The sequence below is a fragment of the Bos javanicus genome, chromosome 8, assembly GCF_032452875.1.
Source record: "Bos javanicus breed banteng chromosome 8, ARS-OSU_banteng_1.0, whole genome shotgun sequence".
NCBI lineage: Eukaryota > Metazoa > Chordata > Mammalia > Artiodactyla > Bovidae > Bos > Bos javanicus.
Window position 1 is genome coordinate 10,976,730 of NC_083875.1, and position 17,508 is coordinate 10,994,237.

At 47.1% G+C, this 17,508-nt stretch overlaps 1 protein-coding gene and 1 pseudogene across 3 annotated transcripts in view; both read right to left on the reverse strand.

The window, feature by feature from the left end:
• The window catches only part of PNOC (prepronociceptin), a 29,345-nt gene extending 17,215 nt beyond the window's left edge, over positions 1–12,130 (reverse strand). For 2 of the 3 annotated variants that reach the window (XM_061425054.1, XM_061425055.1), the window contains exon 1: positions 11,796–12,020. In XM_061425054.1, the coding sequence (XP_061281038.1) occupies positions 11,796–11,918 (123 nt within the window). In that variant the 5' untranslated portion in view covers positions 11,919–12,020. Of the gene's footprint in view, positions 1–11,795; positions 12,021–12,054 lie in introns of those variants that run through there. The other variant, XM_061425056.1, reaches the window with a different exon arrangement.
• A 4,094-nt stretch (positions 12,131–16,224) lies between these two features.
• On the reverse strand, positions 16,225–17,233 carry LOC133253372 (large ribosomal subunit protein uL1-like; annotated as a pseudogene).
• Between the last annotated feature and the right edge of the window lie 275 nt (positions 17,234–17,508).

Consider the following 17,508-nt stretch of genomic DNA (forward strand, 5'->3'; position numbering starts at 1 on the left):
GGGCATCATCCAAGCTTTTCATACCAAGAGTATGGCGACTGAATCAATGGTCAATGCTTGTTAAGTTATTGAGGTGACATCTGAGATGGGTTTTGAATAATGAGTGAGGTTGCCACTAGCTGCCTATTTTTCACATGGCAGTGTATATATTCAATCCTAGTCTCCCAATTCATCCCTCTTTCCCCTTCTCCCCTGTGTCTGCCTGTCCACTCTCTACATCCACATCTCTGTTTCTGCCCTGCAGACAGGTTCATCTGTACCATTTTTTTAGATTCCACATATATGCGTTAATATAGGATATTTGTTTTTCTCTTTCTGACTTACTTCACTCTGTATGACAGACTCAAGGTCCATCCACATCTCTACAAATGACCCAATTTTTGTAATGGCTGAGTAATCTTCCATCATTTATATGTACCACATCTCCTTTATCCATTCATCTGTTGATGGACATTCAGGTTGCTTCCATGTCCTGGCTATTTGAAACAGTGCTGCAATGAACATTGGGGTACGTGTGTCTTTTCTCAGGGCATATGCCCAGTACTGGGATTGCTAGATAATGTGGTACCTGTGTATCGCACAGGGAGCTCAGGTCAGCGCTCTGAAGACCTAGAGGGGTGGGATGGGGGTGGGGTGGGAGGGAAGTTCAAGAGGGATGGAGTATATGTATACCTATAGCTGATTCACTTCATTGTACAGCAGTGACTGACACAACATTGTAGAGCAATTGTACTCCAGTTATCACAAAAAGAGTCTGCCAAGAGGACAGAGAAGACGCAGGGAATGACTTTCCAAAGCCATAGGGACTTCCACGGTGGTCCAGTGGTTAAGAGTCCACGCTGCCAATGGAGGGGTACGGATTTGATACCTGGTCAGGGAACTAAGATCCCACCTGCCACACGGCACAGCTGAAAGATAAACAAACAAAAAGCAAAGACATAGAGGAAGGGAGAACACAGCATGGGTGGGAGGGGATGGTGAGCAGGCAGCCTTGCTGGGGCTGTCTTCCTAAGGGAAGCCCCTTCTGAAAGAGAGGCCCATTCCAGGTGAAACAGGGTCATGTTTGCCATCTACAGGGTTCACCCTCTACCCTGCCGGTTGGGAGGTCTGTGCTAATGAACTTGAACATGTATTCAAATGTTGTTGTTGCTTAGTTGCTAAGTTGTGTAACAGACTGTCTTTTCAAATGAATATGCCTCATATGCATCTTTCTCCTATATCTCAGGGGATAGTACCTTAGTTGAGATTTATTACTTTGGTTATTGTGATCACCCTCTAATTAGTCTACCCAATGATCCAGCCTCCCACCAAGCCATCTCCACGTCTGATGATTCCCTCATTCTTTAATTCTCTGATCCCCCATGGGACTCAGCCCAACTCCCACCCAGCTCTCTGGCTTCAGCTCCTGTCATTCAACCTTGAATCTCCTCCAGTCCTCGTGAGTCACACATAATTTCCAAATCTATCAGGTCCCTTCATGCCTCTGTGTCTTGGTCCCTGCTCTTCCTTCTGCCCAGAATACCCGTCTCTAGCTCACACTTCATACGGAGTTATCCCCTGGGGGAAGCCCTCCCTGGTCTGAGTTAGATGAGTCTCCTCTGTTTGTGTGGCATTGTGAGGTACATCAAGGAGAGAAGAAGTGAGCCCTGGAGACCTGTCCGTCAAACAGGCACAACAGACCTATGAGATGGGGTTGCTAGGATTCCTGTTTTCTTTTAAAAAAAACTTTAATTTTATAATTGATTAACAATGTTGTGATAGTTTCAGGTGTACAGCACAGTGATTCACTTATATGTATTCTGGATTCTTTTCCCCATGTAGGTTATTACAGAATATTGAGTAGAGTCCCTTGTGCTATATAGTATGGTGTGTATATGTTAATCCCAGCCCCCTGATTTATCCTCCCGCCCCCGCCACAGCCTTTCCCCTTTGGTAACCATAAGTTTGTTTTCTGTGTCTGTGAGTCTGTTTTGTAAATAAATTCATTTTGTATCCTTTTTTATTAGATTCCACATATTAGTGATATCATATAATTTGTCTTTCTCACTTAGTATGATAATCTATGTTGCTGCAAATGGCACTATTTCATTCTTTATGATTGAGTAATATTCCATTATATATATATGTATCGCTGCTTGTTTATCCATTCATTTTTCCGCAGACATTCAGGTTGCTTCCATGTCTTGGTCATTGTAAATAGTGCTGTATGAACATTGCGGTGCATGTATATTTTTGAATTATGCTTTTTTTCTGGATACATGCCCAGGAGTGGGATTGCAGGAGCATATGGTAGCTCTACTTTGTTTGGGTTTTTTTTTAATGGAGGGATTTGTCTTTTCTCATCTTCTCATCACTGCAGACTGCCTGGGTCTGCAAAATCCCACATCTGCAACTCAGCCCCTCAGGTTCTCATCTGTAAAACCGGGATAGTAAGAGTAACCATCTTATAGGATGATTAATGGGTTGATATCTTTAAATATCAACCTGGCACAGTTAAAACAGCACCCAGCACAGAACAAGTATAATAAAAGTTTGTCAAAGAAGGAGCCCAGGACATAGCCTTCACTCTGTAATACTATTATTGTCTGCCGTTTGGCACTTAGCACTCTACACTGTAAGCTTGGACTTACGTGTCTATTTCTCCCACTGGGCTGTGACTTCCTGAAGGGCAGAAATCATGTTCTATGGTTATCTGAATTTCAAGCACCCAGCACAGGGCCAGGTGCTTAGGAGGTGCTCAAGAAAGTCTGATAGATGACAGTGGAGTGTCTCAGGAGTGCCTATTCTTCACAAATAAGAGTTGGGGAGTGTTTAGGAGGCTCCCCCACTTCCCTGGGAGCCTGGGATGCTCAGGCATAGAAGCCACTTCAGGACCTGCCTGACAAATCACTGTGCTGAGTCACTCAGTCCTGTCCTACTCTTTGCGACCCCATGGACTATAGCCTGCCAGGCTCCTCTGTCCATGGGGATTCTCCAGGCAAGAATACTGGAGTGGGTTGCCATGCCTTCCTCCAGGGAATCTTCCCAACCCAGGGATCAAACCCAGGTCTCCTGCAGTGCAGGAGGATTCTTTACCGTCTGAGCCACCAGGGAAGCCCATGGCCTGACAAGTTTCTGGTAGTTAATTGTTCCACTCCAGGTGGGAGGGCTAGGAACAAGTTTTGCTCCAGAGCAAAGCCAGATGCCATCCAAAGCTGGAACCCCATGCATGTTCTGGAAAAAGACTAGTTGCCAGTGTCTGGGAGGCATGGTTGGGATGGTGCTATGTGCTAAGTCTGCAGTGGTGCAACCTGTTGGTAGACAAGCAATGAAGACTCATCACCACTTATAGGCTCTTTTGAAGAGAATGCATCTTTTGAGTTCCAAACAGTCACCATATCAGCAAAGGTCTCAAACTGAGGACTGCTTGGTTACATCCTTTGTTTAATTTGGTAGTTGCCTTTAAGCTTCTCATTCTACTCAGTTTCATTCTGGGCGGAGAGACAGTTGAGTCTACTTTGTTCAGCATGCTATGTTCTCTATGGCCACATGGTGGCAGTGTCCGTACGTCACAGAAGGAAGGGAAAAGCCGGAAGAAAAAGGACCTTTGCCTTTCCTTCCTAATACAAAATTGCAATCCGTAATGTTTGCATAGGCTGAGCTGATAAGTTGTGACAGATGTTAATGAAATGCTCTCCTGCTGAGGTTTTTCATGAACTTCATTAAATGTGGCAACTTGCGCATTCAGCAAATGTCTGGCGGATTGACTGTTACTCCTTATCTCAAATTCTGGGTAAATGGGTTTTTAGGATGAGGTAAGGAAAGATGAGCCCCTGGGACATTGAGCATGTGTTCCATTCCATACCTTTCTTGCATGGGAAACTGGCCCTTGGGGAAACCTTATCAAATCTACTTGTGGTTAGCCCAGTCCTCACTCTGATCCTTGGTACACCAACCTTTCATGTGTCATCTCTGAGCTCCCTACTCAACCCTCCAAGTCCTATCCCTTGCTATTATTTATTTTAAATTTTAATTTATTTTTCAGAAATAAGAAAATCGTTTTTTAAAATTCAGCCAGTTCTCTTATTCTACTCCCCCAGGCTAATCAAGGTATGTGATTAATAATATTATCTTAAAATTGCATCCTGGGTGTTTCACTTAAGTGTTTCACTTAAGTTTAATGAAAAACACTTGGTAGCAATTGAGTGCTGGGGAGGCGTGATTGGTTATTATCCTTGTTTATGAGTTAGCATTAGTTTAAAGAGTAGCTGATGCTGGAGGCTAAAGTTTTTATTTCTTTTTTGTAACAATGTTCCATCCAGGACTTCCCTGGTGGGCCAGTGGTTAAAGGCTCCATGCTCCCAAGGCAGGGGATGTAGGTTTGAGCCCTGGTCAGGGAAGTAAGGTCCCATAGGCTGTATGGTGTGGCAAAACAAAGTTCCATCCATACTGAAACAGAAAGATTGATGAATGTCAGTGGGCATTTAGCAGTAAAAGAAGCCGAAAGCCAGAGATTGCTACCCATTACTTTTAACAAGTGACGCCACTGTTTAATGAAAAATCTTTACTCAGTGCTATTCATTCTGCTCTGCAATTCAAAGAATCCTAAAAATTGGAGTTACCACACAGTCCAAACTTACAGGTGGTTTCTGGTATTTAAATGAGATTAAAATAAATAAAAGCTCAAAATATATGTAATTATTCTCATAAAGGGTCTTGTTTCCCTGGTGGCTCAGATGGTAAAAAATCTGCCTGCAATGCCGGAGACCCAGGTTCGAGCCTTGGGTTGATCCCCTTGGGAAGATCCCCTGGAGAAGAGAATGGCTACCCACTCCAGTATCCTTGCCTGGAGAATTCTATGAACAGAGGAGCCTGGGGGGCTACAGCCCATGGAATTGCAAAAAGTCAGACACAACTGAGCGACTAGTATATATTCTCATAAAGGGGACAGCACTTTGTTGCTTTGGGTAATCCTCACAACCCTTGTACAACTGTGTTCTAGGTTAACACTTTTTTGAGAAATTGTAACAACATCTGTGTGCTTTCTTTGTAGCTGTGTGTCAGTTAATGCCAAGAGCAATGTAGACGAGTAATTGATTAATTTCTGAGTTACGTTTATATTTGATCTTTGCATTTTGTAATTGTGTGACTTTGGGCATGTTTCACCTTTGACAGCCTCAGTCTTCTCACCTGCCAAATGGGGGGAACAACCGATTTGTTGTGATTGTTGTTTTTAATTGTGCAATAGAGACTGTCAGTAAATAAGATTTCCCTGAATGTGTCTAAATTTTACATGGTTTGTCTTCACTTTGTGAACCAAACTCAGCTAACACTTCCTTGTGGGGATGGTATGCATCTGAACATCTTGTATTGAGTAAAGAAATGTTTAATTACCTTTTATTTCAGCCACAGCACTCTTTATAAAGATAAAATACCACTGTGTTTAGCTTTAATCTATTTAATCTATTTGTTTGTAATCATGCTTCCAAGGGCAATATAATTAGTTGCTTATCTGTTTGGAGGATTACGTATGAAGCTTTAGCGGAAGCTAAAAGCTAATTGAGTTTTGTCTTATGACCTATGAGAAAGCCTGTAATTTTAGTGCTTTTAGTGGAGAAGGCAAGAGGGACTAGGTTTTCTGCTAGAGGCATATCTCCCCCCATCCTTCTCATCAGCCACATGTATGAATGTTCTTGCTGGTAACAAAAGTTTTATATTCTTACACAGTCCTGTAAAGCATTAGTTGCTCAGTCGTGTCTGACTCTTTGCCACCCTGTGGACTTTATAGCCCACCAGGCTTCTCTGTCCATGGGATTTCCCAGGCAAGAATACTGGAGTGGGTTGCCATTCCCTTTTCCAGGGGATCTTCCTGACCTAGGGATGACCTAGGGATCAAACCTGGGTCTCCTGCATTGCAGGCATATTCTTTACCATCTGAGCCACCAGGGAAGCCCAATACAATCCTATAATCTAGGGTTAATATTATCCCCTCTTTGAGAGGAACATATGTTTATAGAGGTTAACAACTTACTTAAGATAATCCAGCTTATAAAAAAGCCAGGACTTAAACTCAGGTATTTTGACTCTACAACATGTTCTGGGAAACCATAAACTCCACATGCTGGTCCTGCTTTGGGAAGGTTGACAAATTCTGGTGGCATTTATTGGGATGGTCTCCGTTTGTATTTAACAGTAATCATATTATTATTATTATATTTAGCACGCTCCTCTGTGCCAGGCACTGTCTTGATGGCTTTGTAAGCATCCATCCTATGGGGTAAAGGTTATTACCCCCATTTTACAATTGAGAAGACTGAGGCTTGAAGAGGCGAAATAACTTGAAGTGGCAGAACTGAGACCCAACCCATCTGATTTCCAAGCTCATCCTCTCATCAGACGTTTCAATGATCTTGGCAAGGGGGCTTCCCTGGTGGTCCAGTGGTTAGGACACTGTGATTCCATTACAAGGGCATGAGTTTGATCTCTGGTTGGGCGATTAAGATCTCACATGCTACACAAGTTGCATGACCAAAATAAGAAAAGAAACAGGATTTTGGTGGTTTTCTGTCTTTTCCTGCAGGTAAATTCGTTGCAAGGAGCTCCATTTGTCCTGAACTCTGGGTGTCCCTCTCTCATGATACACCTTTTTTGTTTTTGTTTTTCTAACTGGAGGATAATTGCTTTAAATGTTACATTGGTTTCTGCGGCACACTCTAATCAGTCGTAATTATTTATATCTCCTCTCTCTCTTGAGTGTCTCTTCTGTTCTCCCCCACCCCGTCCCACCCCTCTATGTCGTCACCGAGCACCAGGCTGGGCTCCCTGTGCTATTCAGCAGCTTCCTACTAATTATCTATTTTACACATGGTAGTGTAAATATGTCATTGCCACTGACACCCTCTTTATTGCTGCCTGTCCCCAGTTCCTGAAGGGGTTTTTCATTGCCCACTAGCATGAGGGTTTGTCGTCTCATTTCTTTAACCCATAGCAACCCCGACTCCTACATTGAGCTTTTGCTTATTCACCAGTTATGACTGAATCCCTTTTATTTCTTTTCTTCCTCTAATAGACTTACATTCAAAAAGGTTCCTCCTCTGCTTCTAAATTCCCACCTGGAAAGAGAGTGGGAGGTGGGTGTAGAGAAGGTGGAGGGCTAAGCATGTCCCCACCCCACACAGACCGGGTGTGCTGGAGCTGGTGGGCAATGAATGAACAAGAGCCCTGTGCCTTGGGAGGAAGAGGCCTGGGTTCCACCTCCAGCTCTGCACTCACCTTTGGGATCTTGAGCTTTGAGTGCTTAGTCATGTCTGACTTTGTGACCCCGTGGACTGTAGCCCACCAAACTCCTCTTATGGGATCTTGAGCAAGGCCCTTTCTTTCTCTGGGGCTCTGTTTACCCTTCTCCAAAAAGAGGCAGTTGGATTAGATGGTCAATATTAATATTTTTGATTTTATAAGTGGCCAGATATTTGTTATAACAGCCCACCTGGGGCTCAGAGCAGAGATGGACCCATTTTCTTTTTTCTTTTTAAATGTTGCTTGTTTATTTTTGGCTGTGCCGGGTCTTCATTGCTTTGAGGGCTTTTTTCTAGTTGCGGCCAGCAGGGGCCACCGCCTAGTTGCGATTGCGAGTTTCATGTTGCAGTGGCTTCTGTTGCGAAGCTCGGACTCTAGGGCTTGCAGGCTTCAGTAGCTGCAGCTCCCAGGCTCCAGAGCACAGGCTCAGCAGTTGTGGCACACTGGCTTAGCTGCTCTTCAACATGTGGGAACTTCCCTGATAAGGGATCAAACCTGTGTCTCCTGCATTGGCAAGTAGATTCTTTACCACTGAGCCACCAGGGAAGCCCCTCTTTTCTTTTTTTAAAGTTTTTTATTTTTTAAATTTAATTTTATTTATATTATTTTAAAATATTTTGGCTGCCCCCTGACCAGGGATTGAACCCGGGTCCCAGAAGTGAAAATGCCGAGTCCTAATCACTGGACCACCAGGGAATTCCTAAGAGGCGCATTTACTGTCAGTGGTGTCGCAAAGGTGGAAAGGTATCATCACTCTTGTCTTGGATCTTCCTGATTCTGGCCTGTGGTTCCCTATATAAAAAATAAATGTTTTCTCCCCCATCGCTTTTACAATAAAATCACTTAATCTTCCTTTCAAAAACATTAGAAAATACAGATCAGCAAAAGAACAATGGATACAGATCAGTGTGCATGTGTGCCCACTTGTGTCTCTTTGCGACCCCATGGTCTGCACCCACCAGGCTCCTCTGTCTATGGGATTTTCCAGGCAAGAATACTGGAGTGGGTTGCCATTTCCTCCTCCAAGTTTTCTTCCCCACCCAGGAATCTAACCCCTGTCTCCTGCATCTCCTGAATTGCAGGTAGAGGTGGATTCTTTACCACTGAGCTACAGGGGAAGCCTAGTACCCTTTTTTTCCTCCCAGTATTTATTTGGCTGTACCAGGTCTTATTTGCAGCATGCAGACTTTTAGTTGTGGCATACATTCAGGATATATTTCCCTGACCAGGGGTTGAACCCAGGCCCCCTGCATTGGGAGGGGGAGCCTGGAGTCTCAGCTACTACACCACCAGGGAAGTCCCAAGACCAATAATCTTCAAATGTCTTTAACTTTATACCTCAAGCAATCAAACCATTTTGAGCAAATCTTCCCAATTTATTTGTTACCTACATTATAATACACACTAAAGTGCAAATTAAGAAAGATAAGATAGCCACATAAAAAAATTCAATGTGTTTTCCAAAGCCTGCTGGACTGTTGGGCACACACACCCCTTTCAGAGACCACCAGCCTGGACCCATTAATAGTGAGTGACATTGGCCAGGAGCTGAGGACAAGCTGCCTGGTCTGTTTTCCCAGGCACTCAGCACTGCGGGCTTGCATCAGGAATCCAGGCACGTTTCTCGGCTGAATGAATGAAAGGATGAATGGGGACTGGGTGGAGGGGTGGAGAGTGAGCTACGGGGAGGCTGGCTCCAAGCCTGGGTGGCTAGGCAGAGCCCTGGGTGTGTGCGGGTGATCCGCTGACATTTTCACCAAGACCCAGACTCCTTGGGGGCCAGCTCCACACATCACTCACCCAGTCAGTCCCATCAGAGCTGGTGATGCTGTGTATCTGCAACACTGAGGCATCATCCAGTATTTGAAAAATCTCGGGATCATAGAAAATCAACACCGAACGTGATCATAGACTATCTAGGAAGATGCCCAGAAAACCGGCTTGCCCCCCGAATAGGCATGCCATAAATCTCACAGCTAGTTTGTGTTTAGAAGGAAAGTGGCATGTTGGTGACTAGGAGGACCTAAAGGCATTCAAATAGAAGTGTGATGAGCTCCCAGCCATTCAAGCCATGAAAGCTGTTGTTACTCCTGTTCTCTAGCCAGATTCTTATCAGGTAGATTTCCTTCATGGGAGCTGGAGCTTGTGGGGTGTGTGTGGGTCTCGCTGTGTATGGATAAAAGTATAGAAAACTCATCCCAGATCTCCCATTCCTACTGTGTGTGTGTGTGCACATTAGCATGAAATAGACATATAGATAAGTTTAGCTCACTGTCTGGCATACAGTAGGTTTCAATACATGTACATTCCTTTGCCCTCTTTTTGTGCCTTTGTCCTGGCGGCCACCTCCACATCCCTCTCCCCTTGGGTCATCCAGATTCTATCTCCTTCCCTAACCGGCTTGAAATCCTGGACTCTCTGAGAAAGCGCTCCTTCCTCCAAATTCCTACAGCGCTTGCTGTCTGGACTACGAAATTTAGGACTTAATTACACCCAGCCTTGCATCGTCCTCGAATTCTTTCACTGTGTGTTGCTTCATCCCCACCCCCTTAGTTTGTGAGCACCCCAGGTTCGTAGAGAGCCGTGCACTGGAGCCAGCAAGGCTGGCTCGGTCCTCTCTCGGCCACATCCTGAAACAGATTATTTAACCTCTCAGCTTCAGTTTCTTCGTCTGAGCCATGGAGATAATGACACCATCTCTCATTGCTGTTGCCGAGGATAATGGGTGTGAAAGCGTTAAGATGTAAATCGCTGTGTGAATGTAAAGGCTGTTATTATCACCTCTGATGGATCGACCCCTGCTTGGTGGAGCATAATAAATACCTGATTGATTGAATACAGAATAGCTTCGCGACAGCTCCTGTCTTGGGCTCCAGAAACACTGCTTTGCACCTGATCCTGCAATTACTCCCTTTTTTTGATAATGCTAAATCTGCATCCTCTAAATCCCCTGTACCCTCAGCCTTCAGCTGATAAAGCCAGGGAGGACAGAACTGCACCCAAGGACCCTGCAGCTGCACCAGAGCGCCCTCAACAGGCAGCACATGGAACCGTGGAAGCTGTTCCTTCTACCAAGGTGATGGCTGGGGGGACAGTCTTTCCAGGGACCCTCCCCCACAGAAGACTCAGCTAGTCCAAAGGAACGCTTATGCTTTTTGTGAAAGGTATTGCAGCATCATCGGTGGAAGGGTGCAGACCTTTTTCCCTGCCACACTTTATAATTGAGAAAGAGGAGCGTGCCTGCAGCAGCCACCCACAGGCAGGCAGAGAGCAGCAATTTCCTTGGGAGGTTTTGAGGAGAAGCCAGGCAGTCACCCGTTTCCCACCCCCCGCCCCCCAGCCCCAAACCTTCTATGTTGAAAACTCCAGTTTCGGCTTGCTGGCAAATGCCATGCAAAGCTCATCTTTTGTTAGTCTGCCGAACAATGTTATTGGTTATAATTGGGGCAATTATGGGCTGCTCGAGGAAGCGAAACACAGATGTTGAAACCCAGGATCAGGGTATTCAAGTCCAAAGCTGCTTGCTTTAAATAGTCCATTTCCCGAATCATCCTGACTTACTTGAAATTCCCCCAGAACTTGGCCATGTTCAGAATGAGATGCGGGAGGATAAAGATGGGTAGCGGTGGGAGGGGAAAGCCAGACCCACAGGGAGAGAGACGCACAAAGACAGAGGAAAAGGAGGCTGAGCGAGAGCCAGAGTTTGGATGAGTTCTGAACGTCATTTTCGCAGGACCCCAGCAGAAACCTTTAGGTGGCAGAGATGGGTAGGAGGAGGAAAGATGCAAAAAAGAGAACAGACTTCCGAAAGAATGAGGGACTGGAGACCAAGGTCAACCCTTCGGAAATACACAGCGGAATTCACACACAGCGACCGTGATCGGCTGGGTACCGGTCAAGCCCAGGGCAGGCTCCGACTCTTCCCCACATCACCACTAGCGATTTGTATTCGGTGCCGAGGGGAGCAGGGTTCCCTCGGGATGAAAAAGCCAAATCGCAATCGAGTTCAGTGATATGTTGAAAAGCAGCCTGCACTCACTGTGAAAGGAAGTCATCACAGAGAGAAACCCCTCCTAAAGTGTGCCTGGAGGGGTAGGTCGGGAGTGGGGGACGCTTTCGAAGGGTTGCCTTGCAAGGCAAGCCCCCGCCCCACCCCGCCAGTGCCTGCCGCTCCCCTAACCTCACTTCTACAACCACCTCTTCGCCGCAGACAAGTGACAAAGTGAGGACCACACCTGGAGAATGGAAACTTTTCCAATCCTTTCCAAGTTCAGCTCTTCTTCTGCATCTCTCTTCAGAATAAAAGCCTTAGCCCTCCCCTCCACCTCTACCCTCCGCCCTCACCCCCATGAGAGCACGGAAAAGATGAATGAATAATCTAAAGGGAGGCCAGCAGCATCTACACTGGACAAAGGAGAGGGGCTGGGGAGACAGCCTTGCCGCCCGCCCGCCAGTCCGCCACTTCCCCAGGCTCCCAGCAGCGTGTCTTGGGGCGGAGGGCTTCGCGCGCAGTCGCCTACCTGCGAGCTGTCAGTAACCGGGCTCCTCCGGGTGTGAGGCTCCGCTGTGTCAGCCACACCGGCATATATATCCTCCCCCAACACGCACAGCCCTCCCCTTCCCTGCCCACCTCGATGACACATACACACGGCTGACCCCCTTAATCAAGCGAGCAGCAGAACCTACAGTCCCTCCTGGCTGTTCCCCGCCCGCCTTGGCTCTGTGCTCAGACCTGTGACATCTCAGGCTCCCCATCAGGCCACCCCTCAACTGCTTTACCTGGACGCTGCTCAGCCAGGATCCCACAGCTGCTTCTGCTCTGCTTCCAGAGGCGCTGGGAGGACTGACGGGGAGCTCTGGCAAGTCAGGAAGAAAAAAAAAAAAAAAAGCCTCCTGGTGACAGTGACGAGGCAGACCCCAGTCCTGGAGTCTCCTTGAGCAACCTTTTCTCCTGAAGAATGAAGAAGCTGGAGTGGGCAGAAGTCGGGGGAGCTCCCACTGACAAAGACAAGCCCAGAGCTGAGTTCAGATGAGTCCCCTCCTGCTGTCACTGCCCCGCAGGCAGCCACAACTAGGCCGCTGGAGGGAATGGCCACACCTGCTTTGAGGGGGGGCCCAAGGGTGCCTTCCAGGTGCTCACAGTGGAAGGTGCTGAGATACGAGACTCAGCACTTCATGCCTGAGATTCTGATTAGAGTGAGTTCTCTCTGTGAACCTCAGGTTTCCTCCTATGAAGGGGGAAAGTCAAATACCTCCCAGGATGGCTGTGCGGGTAGAAAAACACAATTCTCTTTGTATTCGGAATCTAAGACACCTTTAATAAAGGCAAGTTCTGCACACTCTTCATCTCTTCCCATGGAATCAGACCAACTGAATCTGAAACTCCCTCTGCCAACAGCTTACTCTCACAACAGAGTGCTTTTAAACCTGCTGCTACACATAAGGGTGTTGCCACCCGAGCACCTGCCCTGCAGCATGCAGCTTCTTTCCCTTCTCTGTGTGAAAAGAGCTCATGGTCAGCCCATGAGGGCTCCTCGGGCAAGAAGGAGGTCGTGGTGTAATTCACCTGCTGCCAGGAAAGAAGATTGTGAAGGACAGGGGAGCCTGGTCTGCTGTAGTCCATGGGGTTGCAAAGAATTACAGACTGAATGACAATAGCAGCCTAGGCAGGGAATGTTTCAATTCTGCAGGCCGGTGTGCAGCCCTCCTTTCCCAGCTGCAGGTGAATTACACCATGACTTCCTCCTCGGCTGTCCCAAGAAGATCCACAAATAATCCAGAATCCCAGGGTTCGAGCCTAGTGCTGCAAGGATCTTCAGCACTCTCTCATGTAGCAAGTCTGGGTCTTGCATCGACCTGAGACTGGATGCAGAAGCATTAAAGAAAGCATCTGCTCTGACTGCTAATGGGTACAGGGTTTCTTCTGGGGGCGATGGAACCGTTCTGGAATTCGATAGGGCTGATGTTGCACAACCTGGTGTATATACTAAAACCTCCACTGAATTGTGTGCCTTAAAACAGTGAACTTTATGTTATATGAATCATATTTCAATTTTTTTAAAAAACAGCCAGTAAGAGAGCAAGCAAGCAACATCTTCCCCAGGTTACGAGCAACAAGTTCTAAGAATAAAGCATCCATTCATCTGTATAGAAAGGCCCAGGAGACTGGCATATGCAGTTTTCCACTTAGGTTTCTATTGCCCAAATCTTACACTTCGTTATGATAGGGCAAAGCCACCACTATGAGCTCTGAGAAATCAGCATGGCATGTGATCAGTTTTGCATCCTGATGTATGTTGGGGCCTGGAGCTTGATTTTACACACGCTGTGGCAGATGTTGCTGGTGGCCTACCCAATACCCATTTCCCTGTTCTTCCTTACTACACAGTACCCCTGGTTTTATTCTAGGTCCAAAGTGCTCAGCTAAAAGCCTAGCTTTCCCAGCCTTCCTTGTGGCCAAGGGTAGCCAATGAGAATCAATCTGCCAGTCATTGGGTGGAGCTTCCAGGGAAAACTCTTTTAAGGGGAACAATTCACCAAGAAGAGGCCCCTTCTTTACCCTACTGCCTGCCTTCCTGGAACACAAATGTGATGAGTGGAGCTTCAGCAGGTATCTTGGATCATGAGATGGCTTTGAGGATGAAAGCCATGAACTAAAGATGCTGCTGCTGCTGCTAAGTCGCTTCAGTCGTGTCTGACTCTGTGCGACCCCATGGACGGCAGCCCACCAGGCTCCGCTGTCCCCGGGATTCTCCAGGCAAGAACACTGGAGTGGGTTGCCATTTCCTTCTCCAGTGCATGAAAATGAAAAGTGAAAGTGAAGTCGCTCAGTTGTGTCAGACTCTTAGCGACCCCATGGACTGCAGCCTATCAGGCTCCTCCATCCACGGGATTTGCCAGGCAAGAGTACTGGAGTGGGGTGCCATTGCCTTCTCCGGAACTAAAGATGATGGAGCATCAAAATGGAAGGATTCTGGGTCCTATATGACTCTGGGCTGCCATACCAATCCTGGATTTCCAATTTCTAACTTTTTCTAAGGGAAAAAACTCAAGATATTTTCTTCAAATGTTAGGATTCGGTTTGCTCTTTGTTCCTAGCAAGCCACACCAAAGTCAGAGAATTTGTTAAACAACAAACCACTTATTTGGTTCTTGATCCTGCAGAATGGTTACTTAGGCTGGGAGGAGCAGGGCAGTCTTGGTCTCAGGCGCCCTCATGACTCTGCAGTTGGCTATAGATTGGCTGGTTGCTGGCTGGGGGCATCTTTGTTCTCTACCAAGTGTCTTATCCTTCCTGTGTCTCTCTCATCCCCTGAGCAGGCTGGTCTGGCATGGTCTGGGGTGCAAGTTCAAGTAAGTATATCCCAGCCAGGCAAGCACCAAGCAGAAGCATGTAGAATTCCTGGGGGTTTACTTACGCCTGATGCTGGCACTCCGTTTGCTTTGGCTGCATTTATTGGCTGTGTGTGCGTGCTCAGTCACATCTAACTCTTTGTGACCCCATGGACAGTAGCCTGCCAGGCTCTTCTGTCTATGAACTTTTGCAGAATACTAGAGTGGGTTGCCATCTCCTCCTACAGGGAATCTTCCCGACCCGGGGATTGAATTCGCGTCTCTTTTATCTCCTGCATTAGCAGATGGATTCTTTACTGCTGGGCCACCTATGGCCACTGGCCATAAGGCCAGTCCAGAGCCAGGTTGGGTGGAGACCCCCAAGGTCAGAGGACAAAGGGGTGGCTATACAGAGGCCGTTCACTGGAACCATTGCTAATGGTTTCAGCCACTTTCTTGGGTTTTCTGTTACCTGAAGTTGAAAAACATCTTCCATGGTCCATCTTACTTTTGAGCATCTTCCTATTCCCTGGGTGTTGGGTGGCCGAACACTCTTCTTCCCTTGAAGTGGAGAGAAAGAAAAAGCAAGAGTGAAAAGTCACTTAACTTTTCTGCATTTTTCTTTGCTTCTTTACCAAATGGAAGAATTAAACTGAATGAACTGGAAGTTCCCCTTGGGTTGAATGAAGCTGCGTTTTGTGGGGGGCTGTTTCCTGTACCACCTGGAGGGGAGGGCAGGAATGAGCCCAGAGGAATTTGTGGTCACAGTTGTGTCTGTGGATGTGAGGGGAGTGTGGGAGTGTGTGTGTGTGTGAACCTTGCCTCTGGGAAGAGCAGGAGCCAAGTAGCAGGGATGCAAACTTTGTGGGTGCAACTTGGGTGCTCAGGGTCACTTACAGGGTTTCTCCTCTGCACTTGGTGGCTGAATCATGGGACCTTGAGGCCCATGGGCTTCTCTTGGAGGTGGGACTTGGTCTTGGAGCATCAAGCTGCCCTCTGCTCTTCTGAATGACAGCACCCACTTACTCAAATCATTGGAGCAGAAAGGTCATCTCTGCCTGTACCAGCTCCCCATCCTCTTGCAATCAAGGGGCCCAAGCCAGGTGGCTACAAGCTTTAGAGCCATTCAGTTCATTTTTTTTTAATTTTAATTTCATATTGGAGTATGTGCTAAATTGCTTTAGTTGTGTTCAACTCTTCATGACCCCGTGGACTGTAGCCCACCAGGCTCCTCTGTCTATAGGAATTTTTTTCCAGGCAAGAATACTGCAATCAGTTGCCATTTCCTCCTCCAGGGGATCTTCCTGCCCCGGGGATTGAACCCTACTCTCCTGCCTTGGCGGGTGGATCCTTTACTACAGCACCTTCTGGGAAGCCCACGTTGGAGTATAGTTGATTAAGAATGTTGTGTTAGTTTCTGGTGTACAGCAGTGATTCACGTATGCTGCTGCTGCTAAGTCGCTTCAGTTGTGTCCAACTCTGTGCGACCCCATAGACGGCAGCCCACCAGGCTCCTCTGTCCATGGAATTCTCCAGGCAAGAATTCTGAAGTGGGTTGCCGTTTCCTTCTCCATACATATACATATATCTAATCTTTTTTTCTTTTTGATGGTTGAGTATGGTTTATTAAGTTGTGTGTTAGTATAGATGCTGGGGCTTGCCCATGGTGCTCTTAATGTACAAGGCCCTGACGTTCTGCCAATTTTTCTTGAGCAATGACACCAGGGAGTTGACAGCTAAGTGGATATTGTACACAAACTCATCATCTGTTATCTTCGTGTGGCCAACAGCCACTGCCAGACATAGCACCTTCTTCTTCTGGAACTTGATCGTGGACTTCATCAACTTTGGCCACCAAGTTCTCATTGTGGGTCAGCAAGGAAGGGAACTTGCCGGCCTTGTTCAGGCCTGGGCCCAGGATTCGTCGGACCTGCTTGATCAGAGACTCTGAAGCTAAAAAGGCATCGTATTTCTTGGCCAGCTTCTTTATCAGCTTCTTCTTGTTGAGTTTCTTCAGTGCCTCGATGTCCATGTGGGGGATATCCACAGCCTTGGCCTCATCACGATGCTGCTGGTTCCCCGGGACACACACAGAGAACTTGGGGCAGGGAGTGGACTTAAGCCTGACAGGGCCCAGGAAGTGTTTGTCCTTTGAGGGTCCGAGTTCTTCAGGCTGGCCTGAAGCTCCACCGTCTCCAAGAACTTCCGGCGCTTGTGCTGGTTCCCGTGCAGGACTTCCTGCACCACCTCGTAGAGGGTGTCGGGGGAGACTTTGCTGCTCATGGTTCCCCATGCCGCAATAACTGGAAAAGAGCTCTATTCTTCATTCGGTTCTAACAGATAAGCCTGGAGGCAGATTTAGAAGCTCTTAAAACAATCACTGGCAAATCTCAGTCGTGGGAGCTGCAGGAGGAAGCAGGCAGGCAGGACTGGGCTCCCACCATGACCTCCTCGACCTTCCACCCACCCAGGACTTGTCTCTCTCAAAGGAAAAAGCCTCTCATCTCCAGGGATTTGGCTGCTGGAAATTTAGTGATTAATTACGGCACCTACTGCCGATTGGTCTCCTTAGTAACCACGCTAGCAGGGTCCCAGACGGAGAAGCTGTTTCCTATTTTCAAAGAGGGCAAACCCTCTCCACACTGTCAAACACCTTCAATCAAAACACAAATGGATTTTGAAAATCAAGAGACTCTCCTGTCTCTCTCCAGCCTCTTTTCCCCAGCAGTGGGATTTGAGGGTTTTCCAGGGAAGGCTGAGTGGTAGTGACTGTTTTAAGTGAAGAGTTAGGGGACTTCCCTGGTGGTTCAGTGGCTATGGGGCTATGCTTCCAAAATGCAGGGGAGCCAGGGTTCCATCCCTGGTTGGGGAACTAGATCCCACCTGCCATAAAGAAGATCA